The sequence below is a fragment of the Rhinoraja longicauda genome, chromosome 10, assembly GCF_053455715.1.
Source record: "Rhinoraja longicauda isolate Sanriku21f chromosome 10, sRhiLon1.1, whole genome shotgun sequence".
In the NCBI taxonomy this organism is placed as follows: domain Eukaryota; kingdom Metazoa; phylum Chordata; class Chondrichthyes; order Rajiformes; family Arhynchobatidae; genus Rhinoraja; species Rhinoraja longicauda.
The window spans coordinates 31,255,865-31,276,694 of NC_135962.1; the positions used below are offsets into that span (position 1 = coordinate 31,255,865).

Here is a 20,830-nt window from a genome sequence, read left to right on the forward strand (position 1 = left end):
TGAAAATAAACCAGAACAAAAAAGAGACTACAGACTTTGGTTATTGAGTAGAACTACTACTCGTGGGAAAAAAGCTGTTTTTATGTCTGGCTGTGGCTACTTTGACAGTCCAGAGTCGCCTTCCAGAGGGAAGTGCTTCAAAGAGTTTGTGGCCAGGGTGAGAGGGGTCAGAGATGATCTTGCCCACTCGCTTCCTGGCCCTTGCAGTGTACAATTCGTCAATGGGGATAAGGTTGCAGCCAATAACCTTCTCAGCTGATCGAGCGATCCGTTGCAGCCTCCGGATATCGTGCTTGGTGGCTGAGCCAGACCATGATGGAAAAGGTGAGGACCGACTCAATGATAGCAATATAGAATTGGACCATCATTGCCTGTGGCAGATTGTGTTTCCTCAGTTGTCGCAGGAACTGCAGCTTTTCAAACTTAATGACATTCTACCTAGATCTGGGTGACTAGAACTGCGGACGGTACTTCATGTATGGTCTCACCACTGATTTGTACAGCTATATCATGATGTTACAACTTTTGCATTCAATCTCTTTCCAAAGAAAGCAAACATGCCTCAAGCTGTTTCCTTCTCATCTTTCTTCCACCCTAGATAACATGTTTGAATATATAATACAATCAAATTTAATGGTAACTCTGGGGTAGTGACTTCAAGAAATTGGGTGGCAGTGACCCGGAAAGGTGAAATCAAAGCTCTTAATGTCAACTTTTTTCCACACTTTATTTTCTGCTTTCTGTCTTGAAGCTAGTGGTTCAGACTGTGTTTTATTGACACTGGCAACAATGCAGGCAATGCAGCAATGCCCTGTATATTAGCAAAAAAACACAGTAATTTGTTGCGGGAGTCTTGACTCTGGATGGCAACATTTTTCAGCTGTCCTAACACCATTGGCACAACCATTTTTATTCCTACCAAATTACATTACCTCATTCTTTCCAACTAGTTAAGGGGTAGAAATTAGGAATGCAGCTTCTTAATTCATTATTATTTTTTATTTCCGGTTCACAGATAATGTTGTTGATTTTTCAGTGATTCCAACCTGCTAGGAAATTAGTTGGTTCGGTGTTAGGTTGCTCAAGTATGTATTTAGCTGCTGATTATTGATGAATGTTTCCGCGCTGTGTCTTTCAACTAAACTACTAGGCTTTCTGGTAGCTTTAAACAGATAACAGGTTTTAAATGTGCATTCTCTGTTTTGGTAACTGATCATATCAAAACAATCTGTGCAGTCTTTTCAGATTATGCAGATTAACCCGATGTCCCGGTGGCTGAGCACTTCAACTCCCCCTCCTACTCCGAGTCTGACCTTTCTGTCATGGGCCTCCTCCAGTGCCATAGTGAGGCCCACCGAAAATTGGAGGAACAGCACCTCATATTTCGCCTGGGCAGCTTGCAGCCCAGTGGTATGAACATTGACTTCTCCAACTTTAGATAGTTCCTCTGTCCCTCCCTTCCCCTCCTCCTTCCCAGATCTCCCTCTATCTTCTTGTCTCCACCTATATCCTTCCTTTGTCCCGCCCTCCTGACATCAGTCTGAAGAAGGGTCTTGACCCGAAATGTCACCCATTCCTTCTCTCCTGAGATGCTGCCTGACCTGCTGAGTTACTCCAGCATTTTGTGAAATAAATACAGCATCTGCAGTTATTTTCTTACAATACACAAAGTATGGTTTAAATTTGTTCTTGAAACCTTGTTTATGGTCGTTCAATTGTGCTGCTTCAAATGAAATGCATAAAAATCTTGAGATTTTTCATTTGTTCTCAATGATTTAGTGATTCTTAGTCAACTCATTTCTTGTTTTCTTTGTCTTTTGTGATACTCATATGGTTGGTCAAAATAATATGATGGAGATAAATTTATAAAATATGCATTGGCCACCTATTTTCACCCTGATGATAAATGTTTGTGTTTTAATTCATTTGTGAAAGTTTAGTTATTAACTTTTTTGAATAATTCATCAATAATGTTTGGCAACTAAATTTTGTTTTGCTTAGATTTGCTATGATAAAGTTGAATTTTGTGACCAGACATTAATGAAGGTTAAGATTAGCATATAAATGTATTGTTCCACCTTGGATATACCTGAAAATAAGCATGCAGGTACAGCAGGCAGTAAAGAAAGCAGTTGTACAGGGCCCTGGTGAGACTGCACCTAGAGTGTGCAATTTTGGTCTCCTAATTTGAGGAAGGACATTATTGCTATTGAGGGAGTGCAGCGTAGGTTCACCAGGTTAATTCCCGGGATAGCGGGACTGATATATAATGAAAGTATGGGTTGACTGACTTTGTATTCACTGGAATTTAGGATGAGAGGAGATCTCATGGAAACATATAAAATTCTTAAAGGATTGGACACGCTAGATGCAGAAAAAATGTTCCCGATGTTGGGGGTGTTCAGAACCAAGGGTCACAGATTAAGAATAAGGGGTAGGCCATTTAGGACTGTGATAGGAAAAACCTTTTCACCCAGAGAGTTGTGAATCTGTGGGATTCTCTGCCACGGAAGGCAGTGGAGGCCAATTCATTGGATGTTTTCAAGAAGGAGGTAGATTTAGTTCTTAGGGCTAAAGGAAACAAAGGATATGGGGAAAAAGCAGAAACGGGGTACTGATTTTAGATGATCAGCCATGATCATATTGAATGGTGGTGCTGGCTCGAAGGCCTGAATGGCCAATGTGCTCTCTGAATGGCATGTATTTTCTATGTTTCTATGCCATCAATTAAGATTCCACAGCCCTCAATGGTAGAGAATTCCAAAGACCTAGAATCTTTTTCAATTAAATAACTTCTCCGGTCCCAGGTAAACTGGAGTTATGCTCCACTACTTCTGGACTCCCTCACCAAGGAATCTAATTATTATTTACAAGACTTAAAAACATGTTCTGTTGTAGGGACAAAGGAGAGGGAAAAACATGATGGACCAAATTGAATTGAATCTAGCATGTCTATTCTCCCTGCATTAACCAAAACCAGGCAAGGTTGATCAAGCTGAACTTCTCTGTCTGGGAGACCTGCAGCGGTGTTTAGTGCGGCTCGGGCATCGTAATACTGACGCCCTGCTCCAAAATGTCCTCTATCACGAGGCAAGGCTGGAGGCTCAACTTCATTCAGAGAAATGTATTTGGAAACATTTAAAAGCTTAGTTAATGGATTAAAAATTATTAGAAACTAAGGACTACTGTATTAAAACAACGCAAAATAATTTAAAACAAAAAATAAAGTTTTGAGCTGCATCACGAACACAAGATTCTTTCTTTGTGAAGATACGCCCATGGAGCAGCAATAAATATTTGCAGGAAGAGTTGTAGGTGAAAGGGGGTGGGGGGGATAGAATGAGGGGGGGGGGTGGTGCATTTTGGTGGGAGAAATGGGTGCACACTACTGTGGGGGGAGGAGGCCACGAGAGAGATGGGGAAAAAAAGAGGGGATGTTACCTAAAATTGCAGAATTCAATACTCATACTATTGATTTGTAAGCTGCCCATGGGGACTTAGATACTGTTCCTCCGGTTTACATGTGGCTTCACTCTGGAGTTCACACACAAACTGCCATCAGAGAATCACATTGGTAGTGAGCAAAAACTGCTTCAAAGCACTGTCATTGACACAACTTATCGCTTTCATTATTTAGAGTGGACTGCTTGGACAATAGTTATCTGGATTGAATTTAACGTGTTTTATTTTGTGAATGGCTATTTTGAGATGGCTGCTAGTTAGAGTGGTGTGAGGTGCAGCTACTCCTGGAGCACAGCTTTTTGCAACTGTAGCTGAAGCGTGGTGTCTTTCTATGTTTGTGTCTTTCGGTAACTTAAATGTTGTTTAGTCTTATAACCATTGCTCCATCTAGAACTCTCACCCAGGCCGAGTGTATCCTGGGATATTAGGGGAAAGATTTTCAGGACACCTGACAGAAATTTGTATCAACAAAATTTGTATCATTTTGTATCATCGATGAGGTGCTAAAACTCTGGAGGGAGCAAACACCGTATCTAAGAAAGGCTGCAAGGAAAAGTCTGCGATCTAGATTGGTGAACCTAAAATTGGTGGTAACTTTTCTTTAGTCTTTATAGTTTAAAGATATTGCATGGAAACAGGGTCATCGAGTCCACGCCGATCACCGATCATCCCGTACACTAGCATTATCCGATGTATGAGGGACAATTTACAGGTCAATTAACTTACAAACCTGTATGTCTTTGGCGTGTGGGAGGTAACCGGAGTACCCGGAGAAAACCCTACACAGTCACAGGGAGAACAGACAAACTCCATGCAGATAGTCAGGATCAAACTCTGGTCTCCAGAGCTGTAAGGCACCAACTTGACCGCTGCACCACTACTGCCCGAGGCATGGGAGGGGATTCTGAAAGACAAGATTTACTGCATTTGGAAAGGTAAGGAATAGTAAGGGAGAGCAGGGTGAGCTAGTCAGTTGAATACGAAATTGACTTGAAGGTTGGAGACAGAAAGTGGTGATAGAGGGTTATTTTTAGACAGGAGGCCTATAACTGTCACATAGATTGGTACAAAATGTTGTTTGCTATTTATATTAATGATTTGGATGAGAATAAGTAGTAGTAAGCACAGAGTAGTGATTGTGGGTGATTTCAATTTTCCGTACATAGACTGGGAATCACATTCTGTTAAAGGGCTGGATGGTTTGGAGTTTGTAAAATGTGTGCAGGATAGTTTTTTGCAGCAATACGTAGAGGTACCTACCAGAGAAGGGGCAGTGTTGGACCTCCTGTTAGGAAATGAGATGGGTCAGGTGACGGAGGTATGTGTTGAGGAGCACTTTGGGTCTAGTGATCACAATGCCATTAGTTTCAATATAATTATGGAGAAGGTCAAATCTGGACCAAGGGTTGAGATTTTGGATTGGAGAAAGGCTAATTTTGAGGAGATGAGAAAGGATTTAAAAGGAGTGAAATGGGACATTTTGTTTTATGAAAAGGATATAATAGAGAAATGGAGGATATTTAAAGGTGAAATTTTGAGAGTACAGAGTCTTTATGTCCCTGTTCGGTGGAAAGGAAAGAATAATAATTTGAAAGAGCCGTGGTTTTCCAGGGAAATTGGACACTTGGTTCGGAAAAAGAGGGAGATATACAATAAATATAAGCGGCAGGGAGTAAATGAGGTTCTTGAGGAATATAAAGAATGTAAAAGGAATCTTAAGAAGGAAATTAGAAAAGCGAAAAAGAGATATGAGGTTGCTTTGGCAAGTAATGTAAAAGTAAACCCCAAGGGGTTCTATAGATATGTCAATAGCAAAAGGATAGCGAGGGATAAAATTGGTCCATTAGAGAGTCAGAGTGGACAGCTATGTGCTGAGCCGGAAGAAATGGGGGAGATATTAAACAATTTCTTTTCTTCGGTATTCACCGAGGAGAAGGATATTGAATTATGTGAGGTAAGCGAAACAAGTAGAGTAGTGATGGAAATTATGAGAATCAAAGAAGAGGAGGTACGGACACTTTTGAAAAATATAAAAGTGGATAAGTCTCCAGGTCCTGATAGGATATTCCCTAGGACATTGAGGGAAGTTAGTGCAGAAATAGCAGGGGCTATGACGGAAATATTTCAACCGTCATTAGAAACGGGGATGGTGCCGGAAGATTGGCGCATTGCGCATGTTGTGCCTTTGTTTAAAAAAGGTTCTAAAAGTAAACCTAGCAATTATAGACCTGTTAGTTTGACGTCTGTGGTGGGAAAATTAATGGAAAAGATACTTAGGGACAATATATATAATCACATGGATAAACAAGGCCTGATTAGAAACAGTCAAACAGTCAACATGGATTTGTGCCTGGAAGGTCATGTTTGACTAATCTTCTTGAATTTTTTGAAGAGGTTACCAGGGAAATTGATAAGGGCAAGGCTGTGGATGTTGTCTATATGGACTTCAGTAAGGCATTTGACAAGGTTCCACATGGAAGGTTGATTAAGAAGGTTAAATCGTTGGGTATTAATAGTGAGGTTGCAAGATGGATTCAACAATGGCTGAATGGGAGATACCAGAGGGTAATGGTTGACAACTGTATGTCAGGTTGGAGGCCAGTGTCTAGTGGAGTGCCCCAGGGATCTGTGTTGGGTCAACTGTTGTTTGTCATTTACATTAATGATCTGGATGATGGTGTGGCAAATTGGATTAGTAAGTATGCAGATGATACTAAGATAGGTGGTGTAGTTAATAATGAAGTAGATTTTCAAAGTCTACAGAGAGACTTGGGCCTTTTGGAAGGGTGGGCTGAAAGATGGCAGATGGAGTTTAATGCTGATAAGTGTGAGATGCTGCATTTTGGTAGGACAAATCAAAATAGGACGTACAGGGTAAATGGTAGGGAATTGAGGAATACAGTGGAACAGAGGGATCTGGGAATAACTGTGCATTGTTCCCTGAAGGTGGAATCTCATGTGGATAGGGTGGTGAAGAAGGCGTTTGGTATGCTTGCCTTTATAAATCAGAGCATCGAATATAGAAGTTGGGATGTAATGTTGAAATTGTACAGGGCATTGGTGAGGCCGAATCTGGAGTATGGTGTGCAGTTCTGGTCGCCAAATTATAGGAAGGATGTCAACAAAATGGAGAGGGTACAGAGGAGATTTACTAGAATGTTGCCTGGGTTTCAGCACTTAAGCTACAGAGTGAGGTTGAACAGGTTGGGTCTTTATTCTTTGGAGTGTAGAAGGTTGAGGGGGGACGTGATAGAGGTTTTTAAAATTTTAAGAGGGACCTACAGAGTTGACATGGGTAGGCTTTTTCCTTTGAGAGTGGGGAAGATTCCAACAAGGGGACATAACTTCAGAATTAAGGGACAAAAGTTTAGGGGTAACATGAGGGGTAACTTCTTTACTCAGAGGGTGGTGGCTGTGTGGAATGAGCTTCCGATGGAAGTGGTGGAGGCAGGCTCGATTTTATTATTTAAGAGTAAATTGGATAGGTATATGGATGGGAGGGGATTGGAGGGTTATGGTCTGAGAGCAGGTAGATGAGACTAGGTCAGAGAAAGTGGTCGGCGTGGACTGGTAGGGCCGAACGGGCCTGTTTCCGTGCTGTAATTGTTATATGGTTATATGGTTAATAAGGGTGACATGCTCAATAATTAGTAGATGACATTAAAATTCCTCAAATTCCTCCTCATCTCTTTACTAAAGGTACATCCTTTTATTCTAATACAATTATCAAATCCATTTAAAAAATCAGTTCAAATGCCATGAGTTGTCAGAAGGCCATCACAGTGGTCCCTGGGCAGGGCTTTGGGATCTGCCAGTAGAGGCTGAGTTGCCACTAGTGGATTACTATGCCTCAGAGTACTAATGCAGCAGTAAAGCCTCCAGCTCATTCACCCCACACAAAGGAAGCTCAGTAACAAAACATGCGTTGGGGTGAGCATAAGCAACTAGTACTGGATCGGTTCAAGTAGGATCCTGGCCATTGTAATAATGCTGTTTATGGAGCTTGCTGCATGCACATTGCATGAAGCATTCCCTTGTTGAAGACACTGGGCCATCTTGAGGATGCAAAGGTGCTAAATAAATTATTTCTTTCGTAGCTGTTGCTTGACATTTGTAGTTCAATAAATGGCACAGTTTGATCTGTTATCTGTCTTCTACCTTGTAGCACTACAATACTCTGGTCAGTCAAGGAATGCAATGGCAGATGCAGTATAATGTAGATAAATGTGAGGTTATCCACTTTGGCGGCAGAAACAAGGAGGCAGATTATTATCTCAATGGAGTTAGGTTAGGTTAGGTAAGGGGGAGGTGCAGCGAGACCTGGGTGTCGCCAGACACTGAAAGTTGGCGTGCAGGCAGTGAAGAAAGCTAATGGAATGTTGGCCTTCATAACAAGAGGATTTCAGTATAGGAGTAAAGAGGTTCTTCTGCAGTTGTATAGGACCCTGGTAAGACCACATCTGGAGTATTGCGTACAGTTTTGGTCTCCTAATTTGAGGAAGGACATCCTTGTAATTGAGGCAGTGCAGTGTAGGTTCACGAGATTGATCCCTGGGGTGGCGGGACTGACATATGAGGAAAGATTGAAAAGAGTAGGCTTGTATTCACTGGAGTTTAGAAGGATGAGAGGGGATCTTATAGAAACATATAAAATTATAAAAGGACTGGACAAGCTAGATGCAGGAAAAATGTTCCCAATGTTAGGCGAGTCCAGAACCAGGGACCACAGTCTTAGAATAAAGGGGAGGCCATTTAAAACTGAGGTGAGAAAATACTTTTTCACCCAGAGAATTGTGAATTTGTTGAATTCGCTGCCACAGAGGGCAGTGGAAGCCAAATCACTGGATGGATTTAAGAGAGAGTTAGATATAGCTCTAGAGGCTAGTGGAATCAAGGGATGTGGGGAGAAGGCAGGCACGGGGTATTGATTGGGGACGATCAGCCATGATCACAATGAATGGCGGTGCTGGCTCGAAGGGGAGATTCATTCGTTCAGGTTGTTCCTTGAAAACAAATTAGTGTGATAGTTAATTGTGGTGTATAAAATTATGAAAGACCGAGACAGAATAAATAAGTGGTATTTACTTCCAAGAGCAGAGAGATCACTAAATGGAAGTGTGGCCATAATGCAGTTGTTAATAGGATTAGAGGGATATTGAGGTAGATGAATACCTAGAAATTGATGGAGCTACAGAACTCATTGAAAGGGAAAGAGCAGAAATAAACATTGTATTCAAAATGTACTCTGAGCATTGAGGCACAGTAATCTTTGGGGCTAGTGTTTGAAAGCTGGGAACTGTTCTTAAAAAGCTTTTCCTCTCATATGACATTGAAAACAGCTAACTAAATGCCTGCCACCTGTGCTATGACATTTTATCATTCTGTGACCTCTCTCTCTGTGCCTCTATTGCTTTCTCTCTGCCTCCCGAGTATCTTCATATCCAGTATTTGAAAGGAATGTTCAGTGGGCAGATTTTAATGTGGAACATGATATTATATTTTTTATTTAATAAAAACGGGCAAACAGTGAATCACAGTCCTTGGGGATCCCACCCATCCATTAACTGCAGTCAGATTGAAGGGGTGCAGTATAATGAGGCAATTCTGGACCGGTGGAAAGTTAATATCTTTTTATACTTGTGCCTTTGCTCCCTTAAATATACAACCAATTGTCGTGTGACACATGCAGTGCTAAACGTTTTACATGTATGATTGTTCCAGTATTATTTACTTCAAACACAGAGATCTCCTGCTTGTATTTGATATTTTAATATAACTGAATTGTCGACAGCAAATCACCCCTACCTACTGCAATCAACAATTATTCTTTAAGTCTAAATCTTTCATATAAAGCTCTTCTTTGATTTTAAGGTCTAAAAGTGCTTTTCTGTTGAGTACCTCGTAGGTGTTCTTTACAAAATGTTCAATATTCAAAATGTGTATGGTTCCCTAAATATCCTAGTTTCCCACAGTATTTAACAGCTAGCTTTAACTTCTGTTTAAAAGGTGTTCAAGTACAAACTACTGAAGTATGGCATCAGGAATTCCACTCATTATCTCTGTTCTGCGCTCTAATTATTAATGCCCTTCAACTTTAATATTTGTGTCAGTTCTCACACCTGTTCTCTTTTTTCTCTTTTTCCTATTCTTGTCCGTTTCACTTTTTTTTTGCTTCATTTTCTTCATTTTAAAGAAAGAAATGCTGTGATATTTCTTCTTCTTCCTAAACCTCCACTAGAAAACATTGGGCTCATCAAGGTAAAGGGCAAAGGCTTGAAACGGAAGGTCATTCACGCTAGCTATGAATGGTATGCTGTGCAATTTTTTTTTTTAATTGTTCAACATGTCATTTTTAATTTCTCAATTAACATTTGGTAATTGAAAGACATGTATTTTAATATTTTTGTGCAAAAGAATGTGTTCATTATATTTATATAATTTTAAATGTTTCTTAGAATTACATTTCCAGTCCAAATAATGCTTTAATTTAGACTGTCGAACAATGATAAATATTTTTCTTGCTAAAATATTGTGAAATCAAAATTTCATTTTTAATAAAAATGGGTCCAAAATAGGTTTTACAGCTAAGGTGTCTGTCTTTGTTGAAGACATATTTCAGTTGTATTCTACATCCAGAATTATTATATATCCTAAATTGGATATCCCTCCAAGTTTAATTAACTAAGCACATGTCATTGTTATTATTTATTATATTTTTCAAATGCATCTCATCAGTCCAAATTAATTTGTCCTTTTAGTTTAAGCTTAATTACATTCAGTTATGCTGCAGATTTAATCAAGCTTCCATTTTGCCTCAGTCATGTTATAAACTTGAATTAAGTCTCAATTCAGTGTCAATGTGCTAGACTGGTAGTTCTAATTTAACATGTTTAATGTTTATTCTTAATTTCAAGTTGGAATTTGTTGATGTTATTTTCAACATTGTTATAAATAAATTTTACTTTATCTTCCACCCACAATGGGAATACATTTTTATCTGGTTTAATATCAATGACATTTCAAGAGAGAGTTAGACTTAGCTCTTAGGGCTAAAGGGATACGGGGGAAAAGCAGGAACGGGATACTGATTTTAGATGATCATCCATGATCATATTGAATGGTGGTCGGTGCTGGCTCGAAGGGCTGAATGGCCCACCCCTGCACCTATGTTTCTATGACATGATGACACAATTGTCTCATTTTTAATCATTAATGAATTCTGCTTACAGAGCCCCGCAGAAAATCATCATATTTCCTCTTTCATTTTCACTAAACCAGGACTGGTCCATTTGACATTGCATAGTCACTGCCGAACATGGAATGATACTCTTGTGCTTGTACTTTACTGGGTGTGGGGTGAAAGCTACCCAATTCCTCACTTACTATAATACATGTTCACTACTTTTCTTTGAAGCATGCATCACCATTGTGTCTTTTAACAACAGAATTTAATATATAAATTGGCTACTTAATGTAATTTTCCAAATATATTCTGTCCTTTTCACAATATTAAAAAAGGTTTAGTTTCTGAAAAAACATTGTTGGTCTCTTACGGCTTATATTAAAAGTTTTATTTAATATATTTACAAAGAACAAGCCACAAGATTATCTTGCATACAAATATTACTTTCTTTTCCACTGTTTTGTAGGCTCATGCCCAGAGAATCAGCAGGTCGAAAGTCCTGCAGCACAGGGGGTGGACGGGATCGACTTAGCCTCTCCAATGTCACCTCGTGCTAGCAAGAGTCGTATGTCCATGAAATTGCGCCGTTCTTCTGGTTCAGCTAATAAATCCTAACGACCACTTCATTACAAATAATTACACTCTTCAAACTAGCCTTGTAAATGGGTTTTTTTTCTCCTGTTATGTTGCTGTTAAACCAAATGTTTTGCCACTTACTAATTATTAGATGTGTATTTGCCACTCCATATTCATTTGAAACCTGTTCTTTGTATTTTTTTAAAATTAAGAACACTGGAGTTCTATTTTTAGCTTACCAAAATATATATTTTAGCAACCTATGCTTTGATGTACAGTGCAGCTGCCCTGCACCCACTTGATCACTTACCTGTATATTTACTGTCATATTGTATTTGGCTAGTTAAACTGAATAGCCCATTAGTTATTGGGTATTGTCACTTGGAAATTATGATAACTTTGCTTACTGTATATTATCTACTTTGTACATAGTTTTGATTTTTCAGTAGAAACATTTCCGATTTCTTGTGCACAATTCAAGAATGTAAAGTAAATTTTCAGTTTGTACGTAAATGTAAAGTTATGTTTAAGAATATATTCACCAAATCACTCTTATGGCACAGAACATGTACAGAATATTTTCATTTTAAATTATAAAATATGAATTTTCCCAATGAATGTAAATGGTCTCTCAGCATTTCAACTATAAAGATAGGCTTATGAGGAAAATTAACCTCGTGCTGAAATGTATAGACTTGCTTTTTATTTGAAGCACTGACATATCATGTGCGCCCCCACACACATACGTGCGTGCATGCGTACACATACACACCCACACACACAAATATATATACACGTGTGTGTGTGTATATGTATAAGTGTGTGTGTGTATATATATATATATATATACATACCCACACACGTACCAATGCTTAATACACTGAAAATGCAACTGAGTTACACTATTTACTTTGTGCATGGCTTCCAACCAGGAAACTATAGAAAGTGAAACCAGATGAGATCCAAGGTGAAAGTTATTATTCAAACATTGAAAATTCTGTAAGTATTTAGATGTGCTCTTCTGGGACTTGCACTCTATTTTCATTTTTCTGTGATCTGTTCACTGAAGATAAAAGGGATCATCAAGAGTATCTGTATAATCAATTGGACTTCAATTGAGTCAACGTTAAATTGCTGAGGTGCACCTTAATGCACATTCCAGCTGTTTTGATGTATATTCCGATGAGGTACCATTATTCAAATTTTGTAGGCAAATTGGAATGTTACTACTAACAGTATGTAGCATGATATCAGTACTAACTGCATGTGTAAATAGGTCATAAGGTAAAATATATATATTATGTAATGTCATTCATGTAGTTGTCTAAGATTTGTAATGGCTGAAGAAAGATGTGCTGTTGAATATTGCAATAAAAAATATTCTTACCACACCTTTCGAATACATTTTGTTATCAATTTTTTTAAAGTTCTAATTCATTTTTGAGCACCTGTAAATGTTTTCCTATATTAAGTAATAGAAACCATTTAAATGTGTAAAATTATCATTCACTATGTTTTCTACATTTGCTCCATCCATCTTATTCAAAATAATGAAATATCAATGTTGTTCAAAAGTATTACATTGATAACGTATTCTTTAATACAGAGGTTTAGTACTTTTTTAAATGTAGCCAATATGTTGTAAACAGGACATGTGTTGTAACAGCTTGTGTATGAAGAACCGCAGTATAATGTTCTCGTATTCATTGGTTCCTCTTAATTGCTGATGGCTTAAAAAAACGATGGACCAGATAATTTACTATTCCATACTGTTATGTTTAATTATGTCATAATTCAAAACCTATAGCTGTCAGTAGTTTGCAATTCATGATATCTGTTAAAGTAGTTTATTTTTAAATATGGTTTGTATTTTTTTTATTTATCCCAAGAGAGCATTTGGTTTTGCACTTCGCCCTGATGTATTGCTTTTTAAAAATATCAACACAAATTCATACTCCAAAGAATTGGTATTGGGCAAGGGTACTGAGATCTTAAGCAATTCTATTCAAACACATTTTCCAGTCATAATAAATCCTAGCACATTATAAGAATTCATACACAATTCAGACTTGACCACAATTCAGACTTAAGCACATTTTATTAATCTTAAAATTCACTTCCTGAATAAAATAATATTGATAACCTATGGAATTAACCAGGTAATTTATTGTAGTCCTAAAGCATTTCTTCCAAAACATTGAAATTGCAAGAACTCTAATCTGCACAGTGCTACTGTGGCAAAAGCAGCAACTGAATAATGAATCATCTCAGAGCTTGTGACTGATCATTGTGGAGTTTTTATTTTATTATACAAAAACACATTTGTCAAGTCTATTTTTATCTATTTCCCAGGCAGAAAATTCCCATGATTTGCAAATCTGTGATTCAACATAAAAGATATAAACTTAAATGTAATTCCCTATTCATTAATTCTTTACAGCTGTAAATATTCTTAGAAGCTAAGGAAAACTATAAAATTTGTATTCGCTAATTTTCAGCATCTTAAAGATTATCTTTGGAAATTAACCACCTTTCCCTTCTAATGATATGACACTGCCCTGATTTGTTCTGTAATATACTTCCTGAATTTGACCATGTACAAATTAACCACATCCTCAGTTGTAAGGCATTAAAGTTAATTATATCAAATTTTCAGCTTTCAATATTAACAGCATCACTAATTCAATTATTTTAAGCAATTGTTTATTAAAACAGCTTAAGTGACATGAAGCAGTTTAAGAAAATTAATGGAATAGAAACTATTCATGTGTGTGAATCACTGACAGCATACAGTCCACTCGTGTAGAAATATTACATTTGAATCTGATTTGATACTTCAGCACTAAACAGACAATTGCAAATGTGCAATCATTTACATCATGTATGGGACATACTTTATAATATACATAAACATAAATGTGAAAAATATTTAATTGCAGATGTTTTTAATGGTTTTCAGAACTTGCAGTTTGCAATTATTCTTGGTAACATAAATGACAACACTTCTATAGAATTAAATATAGTATGGATAGTTATCCTTATCAAACCTGTTCAGTATAGGCAATAAATCATGTAGGTATATATTCCACAGGAGAGTATTTTTGTTTATATATATGTGAACATGGCTGAATGAGTCAACTTAATTGTTTATTCCCAAATTGCCCCTGAACTGTGCAGAATCAACCATAAAAGGTCATAAGTAATCGGAGCAGAATTAGGCCATTCAGCCCATCAAGTCTACTCAGCCATTCGTGCATAGCTGATCTATCCCATCCCTCCTAACCCCATTCTCCTGCCTTCTCCCATATTTGAACGACTCGAGTCACTTATAGACCAACATGAGGAAGAATGGCAGTTTTCCTTCTCTGAAGGAAAATGGGTTTTTTAATCGCAATTTGTTAGTTCCATGGTTTACATTATTGAGACTGACATTTTTTTTTAAATCACAAAATTATTAGAACATATAAGAGTACAGCACAGGTCCTTTGACCTACAATGTCTCTGCCGAACATTATGCCGACCAAATCACATAAAATGCCTATTTAGATGCCTATTCAAATGTCTCTTAAATGCCACTACCATATCTGCCTCTAACACCACCCCGACAGCTTATTCCAGACAGTCGCCACCCTCTGTGCAAAAACAAAACTTGCCCTGCACATGTTTAAACTCTTCACCTTTGTCCTCTAGTATTCAGTTACTTGCACGTATTCCCCGTGGAATTCAACTCTTCCCTGAAATAATGGTCCAGACCTCCAGTTGTCATTCCAGTAGTGAATAACTTTGTATCTCTTGTAAAATATTGGAATATTTTGTTATTCATTGTATCCCAATAGTATTGTTTTATAATGTTTTCGTTCTACTGTGTACACTTTATTTTCCCTCTCTTTGAGATTAAAAGCCTGGCATAAATCAGCAAAATTTTGATTTGGCAGAATTATGAAATAATTGTATTTACTTACACAAAGTGTGCAAAGTTAATACTAACTTTTAGTTTAGCTAAAATAAATAGATCATCTTTCAAATGCAATTTGTTCCTATTACAGTTCTCAGAGTTGCAATTGCCATCATTAATAGACCACTACTGAATATAAATGAAAATATAATCTCAGATTATAATACAAAGGAATAGTTACCAAATAACATGAAAATATATTGTTAAATTTAAAATATTTAGATTTTAATATTTTAAATATTTTTAATTTACTTCGTTTTTTTCAATGGCAAAATAAAAGCACTGAAAGAAATATGTTCTCATGCTGCATGCATTGGGGAGATAAAATCACTGTTTAATTCATCACTGAAAAGCAATTAATATAAATAGGAATAAAGTGGAAAGTTGTTGAAAAAATAATATTAAATTGATTTATATATAAAATCCTGAATCTGTAAATACTAAATAATCCACATATTTAAATGTATTGGCAAAGCATTGTTAACCTGTAGAAGATACTAGCATCATATGATGTGTGTATATCTGATCAGAGGCACAGAGGTCTATATTGGGGCTTGAGTGCTTCTTAAATTTAAATTGCACTATTTATTAAGAGTGGGTGGTTGGACTATAAAAGCCAATTGTAATTCCAAAGTTTTACTGAGTATTCCAGGGAAAAATAGTGAATAGTGTACTGTCATGTTAGGTGCATAAAATGCAGATACAATTGAATGATGGGCTACATAAAGAAGAAAAAATAACTGGGGAAGTGATATTTGGAGCAAAGTTCAAATACCACCACAGCAGCTGGTAACTTTAAATGTGATCCATTAAATAAATCTGGAGAATACATGCATAATAGTTGTGGAAATGTCCTATCTTCACACCCAATTCATGCTCTGAGGTACGACCATCATGCTAACCCTATGCCTCAACACTGAGCATCCCTGTAATGTCATGGCTCAACATATATAGAACCATTTAACTATACCATTAACATCAAATCAGGGGCCATCCTGGTTCAATGATGAGTGTAGAACACAATGCTTACCCCAAGGACATCACTCCTAAATTTGAGTGTGGCATCAAAACAAGTTTGGCTGCAAGCTGGAGAGCAGTAACAGTATACCGTCAGTGGAGCATAGCAATCATGAACAGAAGGTCAGATTGAAAATCTTCAGTCTTGTCGCAAGAAGTCATGAATGGTTGTGAATAATTAAACAATGCAAGAAAATTGTTTCAATAATGTTTGCAGCCTCAACAGTAGTGGAATCCAGCATGCAAGTGTAAAAGATGGATTGAAAGTGAGCATAACCATATTGAACTAGAAGGTCTGAGTGGATGATCTATCTTGGTCACTACCACAGGAACCAGTCTTCAGCTAATATGACTCATTCCATGTGTAATCAAGTTATAGCCAAGCACACTAGGTGCCTGAAATCTGCAGTATTGAAGATGTGACTAGAACAATGAGGTTTTTTTCTGACAATATCTTCAAGTTTAGCTATAATACAAGAAACTTTGCAACAAAGGTGAAAAATTGCCCAGCAGGTCCACCAAAAGAGGATGATAAATTTGATCTGGCAAATTACCATAAATTCCTCTCAATCATCAGCAAAGTGATGGAAGGGATTATTAACTGCAGTATCAATTGGCATTTCTTTATCATTTCATTTTCTGTTCCACTTTGGTCTCTACCAGGACCACTCTGCTCCAAACCTCATTGTGACCTTGCTCCAAAGATGGAGAAAGGAGTTGTATTGTGGTATATGATGGAAGTCTCATCACGGCAGACTTTGACTGAGTGAAATATCAAAAATCCATGGTAAAATTGAAGCCCATAGAAGGAAAGAAGCCTTAGGAGGAAACTCTCCATTGACCAGTCAAACTTGGTACAAGGGACACTGATTAAAACTGCTGGCGGCCAATCATTTCAACCCAGGTCATTGATGCAGGAACTCCTCACGACAATATACTAGTCCATCTTCGATCCACTCGTCTCTGACTATTTCAACATATGGCAATGTATGACAATGTTCACGGATTACTGAATGGTTCATTCAGTGAACATTGCTTCAGTTCCATTTTTGCATATTTTAGACAATGAAACAGACTTTGCCTTCATACACACTTTGCCATCATTCGAACTTGGGTTAATAGGTTCCCTCACATTAGTGCCACACAAGCCAAAGACAAATTATCAACAATAAGACAGAATCTAACCAATTCCAGCTAACGTTTACGTACATTACTCTTCTGAATCCCATACCACCACCAAGACGTACAGGTATGTAGGTTAATTGGCTGGGCAAATGTAAAAATTGTCCCTAGTGGGTGTAGGATAGTGTTAGTGTGCGGGGATCGCTGGGCGGCGCGGACCCGGTGGGCCGAAGGGCCTGTTTCCGCGCTGTATCTCTAAATCTAAAAAAAAAAACATTCTATGAGATACAGTGATGAGAAATTTAACTGAACCAGTATCTAAATATTGTGGTCACATGAACAGGTCAGAAGCAGAATACTGTGTGATATGGTACACACTTCCTGACATTTCCAAGCCATGCCATCATTTACAAGTACAGTCAAATGTGTGACTGACTAACGTGCTCTCCAGAACCGGTGCGACATGGTCAATATGCAATGCAGTAGCTTATCTTGAATGCACTTTCCATTAAGAGCAACCTCTGCCGCTGAGTTCATTAAGGTTACTTGAGAGCACTGCCAAATTCCCTTCGAAGGCACACGCTACTTGGAACTGTACTTGGCTATTCTTCGTTTAATCGTCGAACAGCCTGAAATATAAGTAGCTTCACCGCAAAGACGTTAACGATTTGAGGAGAGGGATTACCCCAATGGGGGTATGACAATAGGGGCGGACCTATGAAAGAATGGAAAGAAAGATTGTTTTAAAGGCACTATGTAAATTGAATTGTTTCTTAGCGCTATGAAAGGGCCTTATGAAATGAAAACGCGTCTTTGGTATCTGATATTAGGACCGGTCCGTGGAATTTGCAGTTAATCAAATTAATCTCTTTCTCGGACGTCAATATATATTCTACAGAGTTCAACAAACAACCAATTAAAAGAAATTGGCAAATACCAGCTGAGAAAATTACAATCTGATTTGTTCTTTAAAGTCTTAACTGTTTAGACGTATGTTGTATCAGAGAGCTGAAAAATAGCTAAAGTCTAAATAAATGCCGTAATATGAAATATCTATCGTAACGTGGAACACAACGATTATGTTGAATCAAATTCTGTTACAGATTCGACCAAATATTTTACCAAATGGTTATCTGAAATATGTTTTGTCACTGTTCCTCATTATCAGTCAACATCAATTGTATGATTGGAGCACTCATCCAGTCAACCGTAAAATAAAAGTAACATAATTTTCTGTCAAGGGTTTGATGTCTAAGCCCAATAGTGAAAAAGTATAATACGTATTCAGAAAATTGGAAATGTTATCTAAGCGAACTGTTCGAGGTTCACTAAGTGGAATAATACTGTCATAATATCAAATCGCTGCTTTAGATTACATTTCAATGAGCAAAAATTGATCGTAAGAGAATTCTTCGCCAAGATGGAATATGGGGAAGGCAAGCTACGGTAACATTAACAGCCGGCCGAGGCGGGCAGCTGCAGAAGCAAGACCTGCCTATTCTCTGACGGGTGCCACTTGTTGATGTGCCTGGTCAGTCCGGGCGAGCTGAAAAAGGTCGACGGGCAGTGTTTGCAGCAGAAGACCAAGGCTCTCAGGTCGCCCTTGTCGGAGTGCTCCTCGCCGCAGCCGGGCCCGAGCACAGCCGGCGCTCCACTGCTCACCGCATGCCAGAGGAGGTGCTTGTCCCGGGTCTCGGCCGTCTGCAGGTCCAGTCCGCACAGCCGGCAAGGGAAGGGGATCCGGGCCGACCCTACCTGACAGCGAACGCTCGGTCCGGCGGCTTCGTGGGCGCTCAGGTGCTTTCTCAGGTAAGCCTGCCGACGGAATCTCTTGCTGCAGTAGCGGCATTGGAAGCGCCCGTCCAACCGCTGGATAGCGGTGCCCGGCTCCTTGGCGCTATCCATGGTCCTGGCTGTGTCGATGCTACTGGCGCTGTCCATGGTCCTGGTGCTGCGGTCCGGTTCCCCCGAGTTCTCCTTGCAACCCGGCTCCACCGAGCACTTCTGGCTGCCCCTCTGAGGGTTTGGATCAGTGCGGGGTTTATGCCAGCGCCGGTGAGAGGCCAGGTTAGCTGGACAGCTGAACATTTTATCGCACTCGAGGCAGCGGTACTCCACACGGACGATCCTGGAGCATTTGTGCTGGGCCAGAGAGAACGAGTCCGAGTATTGCTCTTTACACAATTGGCAGATGAATTCCCCAAGCGGCTTGTTCACCTGCGCAGACGACAGCTTGCAGTCCCTGGGATCTACCTTGATCCGTAGACCCAAGACCGGGGAAGTGCACATCTCGTCTTCGAAATTCAGTCTCCTTGTTACTTTGGGCTTCTTCGGGGTGCTCTTGTGCTTGCGGTGACAGGATTCTGGCACTTGCGGCTTACTCCCGTGAAAAGATGAGCAGAGGTGAGCCAGGTCTCCACACTTGGCAGTCGCAGGGGAAAGCGCTGGCTGGTGCAAAAGCCTTTCCACTGGGTTTAACGGGGCGGTGGCAGCGAATGGTTCGTCTGACGCAGATGGACTTAAACATGTGTCACAGAAAGCGTTGTCAAGTCCCTCGTCAATAGGTTTGATGGGCGTGTAAGAGACACCAGCCCAACCAGAGATACTATACTCTGGAAACGTAGTATAGAAATAATCTGAAGCACGCTCCTCTTTTAGCGCACCGATTCTGTGGGCAGCTCCCAACATTTTATCGTGTGTAAATCTATCTTTAAACTGCTCTGTGGGGTGTCTCTGAGAGCTTGGTTCTGGCAGGGCAAGGGAATGTACGGTTGCCCCCACATTCCCGCTTACAGGAGGAATTTCCAGAGGCTCCCTCTCAGTCCGAATCCTATAAGAAACTGGAGACGATTTAATGTTCCTCTTAACTAAGAACCCTCTTGGCATCTTTAAACTCGCGAGAATACTTAGTTCCAAAGGTGAGCCAACCTGGATTTGGCGAGTGCAAGGAGGAGATTTCAGACGACGAGTCGGGTATTTGGCTGCATGTCCGCACTGCCAGTCCGTTCAAAGCAGTGAGCAGAGAGAGTAGCACTGGCCGGCTGGCTCTCGGCGTGGCTGCCTGCCTTTTATGACAGTGGAGTCTTTTGTTTAGAATGGGGGTAGTCCAATCAGAGGACATGGACATTGAAGCATGGGGAGGGAGGAGAGAGGAGACAGTGGGTGGACCGTGGCGTGAGGTACGGTGACAGTCGTCACTAACGTCACATGCAGATAAAAGAGCAGCGATAAAGAAGATCGTCCCTCTCCTAACGAAGTTACGTGTTCTCTTTTTCTCACTTGCCAGAGGTGACATAACATAATGTCCAACTTCCCAGTGTATATAAATCGATATGCCGTGCCACGAACATTGCCTAAATGGGGAGCTGTTGCCATGACGCTGTTGGCTGGTCACATTTCAGCAACAGCTAACAGCAACATGCATGTTTCGTTCTTTGTAAATATTACCTTTTTTTTTAAATTATGCCTTGGTGTAATTGGTAGACCCGCTTCTTCACAGCTTTGCAGACCCGGGT

The 20,830-nt window shown here is 39.3% G+C and overlaps 2 protein-coding genes across 14 annotated transcripts in view; one reads left to right on the forward strand and one right to left on the reverse strand.

Moving 5' to 3' along the window:
* ralgapa1 (Ral GTPase activating protein catalytic subunit alpha 1) overlaps positions 1-12,679 on the forward strand; it is a 137,421-nt gene extending 124,742 nt beyond the window's left edge. For 6 of the 13 annotated variants that reach the window (XM_078406557.1, XM_078406562.1, XM_078406561.1 and 3 more), the window contains 2 exons: positions 9,656-9,770; positions 11,112-12,679. In XM_078406557.1, coding sequence (XP_078262683.1) covers positions 9,656-9,770; positions 11,112-11,202 — 206 coding nt within the window. In that variant the 3' untranslated portion in view covers positions 11,203-12,679. The remainder of the gene's footprint in view (positions 1-9,655; positions 9,771-11,111) is intronic. The other 7 variants (XM_078406559.1, XM_078406566.1, XM_078406567.1 and 4 more) reach the window with 3 other exon arrangements.
* A 2,754-nt stretch (positions 12,680-15,433) lies between these two features.
* On the reverse strand, positions 15,434-20,344 carry insm2 (insulinoma-associated 2). The gene has a single exon (XM_078406571.1). The coding sequence runs from the start codon at positions 20,199-20,201 to the stop codon at positions 18,768-18,770; it is 1,434 nt and encodes a 477-aa protein (XP_078262697.1). The 5' UTR covers positions 20,202-20,344; the 3' UTR covers positions 15,434-18,767.
* Between the last annotated feature and the right edge of the window lie 486 nt (positions 20,345-20,830).

Coding starts and splice junctions, on each gene's coding strand:
- insm2 (XM_078406571.1), bottom strand. CDS start 20,201: ATGCCAAGAGGGTTCTTAGTTAAGAGGAACATTAAATCGTCTCCAGTT.